Genomic DNA, 2,326 nt, shown 5'->3' on the forward strand with positions numbered 1-2,326 from the left:
TGAAAAGTAGGAAAGATATTTGAGACATGCCATTATCTCCACGGGGCATGGACTAGTTTGTCATTCGTGAGAAATTTAAACTTGGCATGCATTTGCACCTGAATCAGTTACACCTACAAGTAGAACCACAATACTACAAGGACACTTTATTCAGGGAGGGTGATTCACCTTTCTCCACTGGAGACTTGACCCATGCTGCATGCACTTGCAGAATAACATTTCGATCATGCTTCTAGTTCTAGACCTGGAAATTTCCCCTTGGGAGTGATCGCAGGCAGGTACATGGCCATATCGCGGCGACACATAGGGCATGTGGACACCCTATGGAACCACGGCGCAAGGCACCTGCCGTGGAAGGCGTGAGAGCACGGCAGCAACACGGCGTCAGCATTGTCTTCAACTGCCAAATCTTCCATACACACAGAGCACTCTGCAGTAGTGACCACGCGCCGACATTGTTGAGCTGCTGTGGCCTCCTTGCACGCGAGGAGCAGCGCCTTGGGCTCACTGTAGACAGCCCTTGCCCAGATGGTGAGAGCTAAATCGACGTTGTAGCGCAGGCCGACACCCATATGCTCGTCGGTACCCTGCCTACACTTGTTTTCCACGATCTCTCTAGCTAGATTTTGGGGCATGAAATCGTCCCAGTTGTCCACGGCGAGGTCGAACTCGCGGAGCTGTGGCGTCTGCGTGAGCATCTGGTGGATGGCCTCGCGGCAGGCCAGATAGGAACGGAAGAAGGTCTCCGGGTCGTGGAGCAGGAACACCTGGTCGAATGCCTTGGGTGCCGCTTCGTGAACAAGCCGTGGCATCTTCGGACCCCCGACCTCGCAGAGCTTGTAGATGACGACCAGGTCGCCATGGAGGCGCACGGACCAGCGCTTGTCTTTGGCCGGGTTGATTTCTCGACGTGCGGTGTATTTTCCGCTGAATCTGCACTCTGTCGCCGCCGCGGCCAACGGCGGCATGTTCCTCAACGGAGAAGGCATCACGATTCACGAGCCCCCTAGCCAGCCAGCGGGGGGCAATATTATCTCTCTCTATTAAATAAGCTTAGCACGGGTAAGGACGGAGAGCCATGGCCGGAGAAGTCGTAGTCCCGGGACTGAATCCGGCTCGAATTCTGCAATCTAACGGAAACCGGACACGAAAACACGGAGAGAAAAATGGCAAGGGAACGAACGGTGCATACCTTACCCCAGCCCCGTCTTGTGTCGAGTATATGTGTTATGTGCATATTGTGTATTGGGCTTATTTTTTAGTTTTTTGTATAGTTGAGGTCCGTGACCCACCTTTAAACATTATATATACGTGTCTATGCATGAAAAGCAATACATCGTGCAATTATAACATCACACATGATATCAGTTTTTTATGTTTTCTTCCTCGCTTCCGCTCCGCCGCCGTCGCCGCCGCGCGTCTACCTGCGCCGCCGCTGCCGCTCCCGGCTGCCGCCGCTCGCGCCCCTGTCGCGACCCGCCGTCGCGTTTTACCCATCTCCACGCGCTTCCGCACGCATCACGCGAGCCCGTCTCCACGCACTGCTGCCGCTTTTCCATCGCGCCAGCTGCTCCCGCCGAAGCTGCCTCGACCCATGGCACTGCTGCCTCGTGCCTCCATGGCCCGTGCCTTCCAATCAGCTGCAGTACAGGTCGTGGCTGCTTCGTCTCCCGTCAATGATGGATTTGCTAGCCCACCAATAGCCCAAGCCATCGATAGATTTGCTAGCCTGCCAATCGCCCAAGAAGCTCGGCCGCCAGATGGATTTCGTCCGCAGCCCCCGCACGTATACGGCGCCCAACAGTTATACGGTGCCCTGCAGCCTGCTGGTGCTCCGTCCGCGGTCAACCTCTGGTGGGGGTACGCCTCTGCCGACCTGCCGCCGGCGCTCTACACCACGGCCCCGTCGCCATACGGGGCAGCCGCCACCTACGACGCGTCTGTTCCCACATACAGGGCATACGGGATTTCGCCTGCATTCATATACAGATCTTCACCTGCGTACGAGGCTCCACCCACGTACTGGTGGGGTCATCAGCAGGCCAGCACTCGCCCGCTGGGCAGCAGCCAGGCGACGCCCAGCATCTGCAGCATCTGTCAGCCGACCTGCAGGTTTTTTGGCGGGTCATCCGGCCTATCCGGCACCGCAGTTGCAGTCAGGACTGTATGGAACGTACCCATCGTCGCCGTTGAGCGGCGGCTACGGCTTCCCCATGACGTCTCCGTCCTCCTCGCCGGCCCTGCCGCCGGCGCCTTGGGACCCGGTGCTCCTCATCGGGCTGCATGCCGCTCCTACGCCGAATAATTACACTGGAGGTGGTGATTG

At 57.6% G+C, this 2,326-nt stretch overlaps 1 protein-coding gene across 1 annotated transcript; it reads right to left on the reverse strand.

Annotated features, from left to right (window-relative positions):
- Positions 1-224: 224 nt before the first annotated feature.
- Positions 225-989, reverse strand: LOC147978721 (uncharacterized). Its single transcript, XM_087514865.1, has one exon. It carries the CDS (start codon positions 987-989, stop codon positions 225-227), a length of 765 nt encoding a protein of 254 aa, XP_087370991.1.
- Between the last annotated feature and the right edge of the window lie 1,337 nt (positions 990-2,326).

This window comes from Triticum urartu, chromosome 3A, assembly GCF_056163025.1.
Source record: "Triticum urartu cultivar PI428250 chromosome 3A, HENAU_Tu73, whole genome shotgun sequence".
NCBI classification, from domain to species: Eukaryota; Viridiplantae; Streptophyta; class Magnoliopsida; order Poales; family Poaceae; genus Triticum; species Triticum urartu.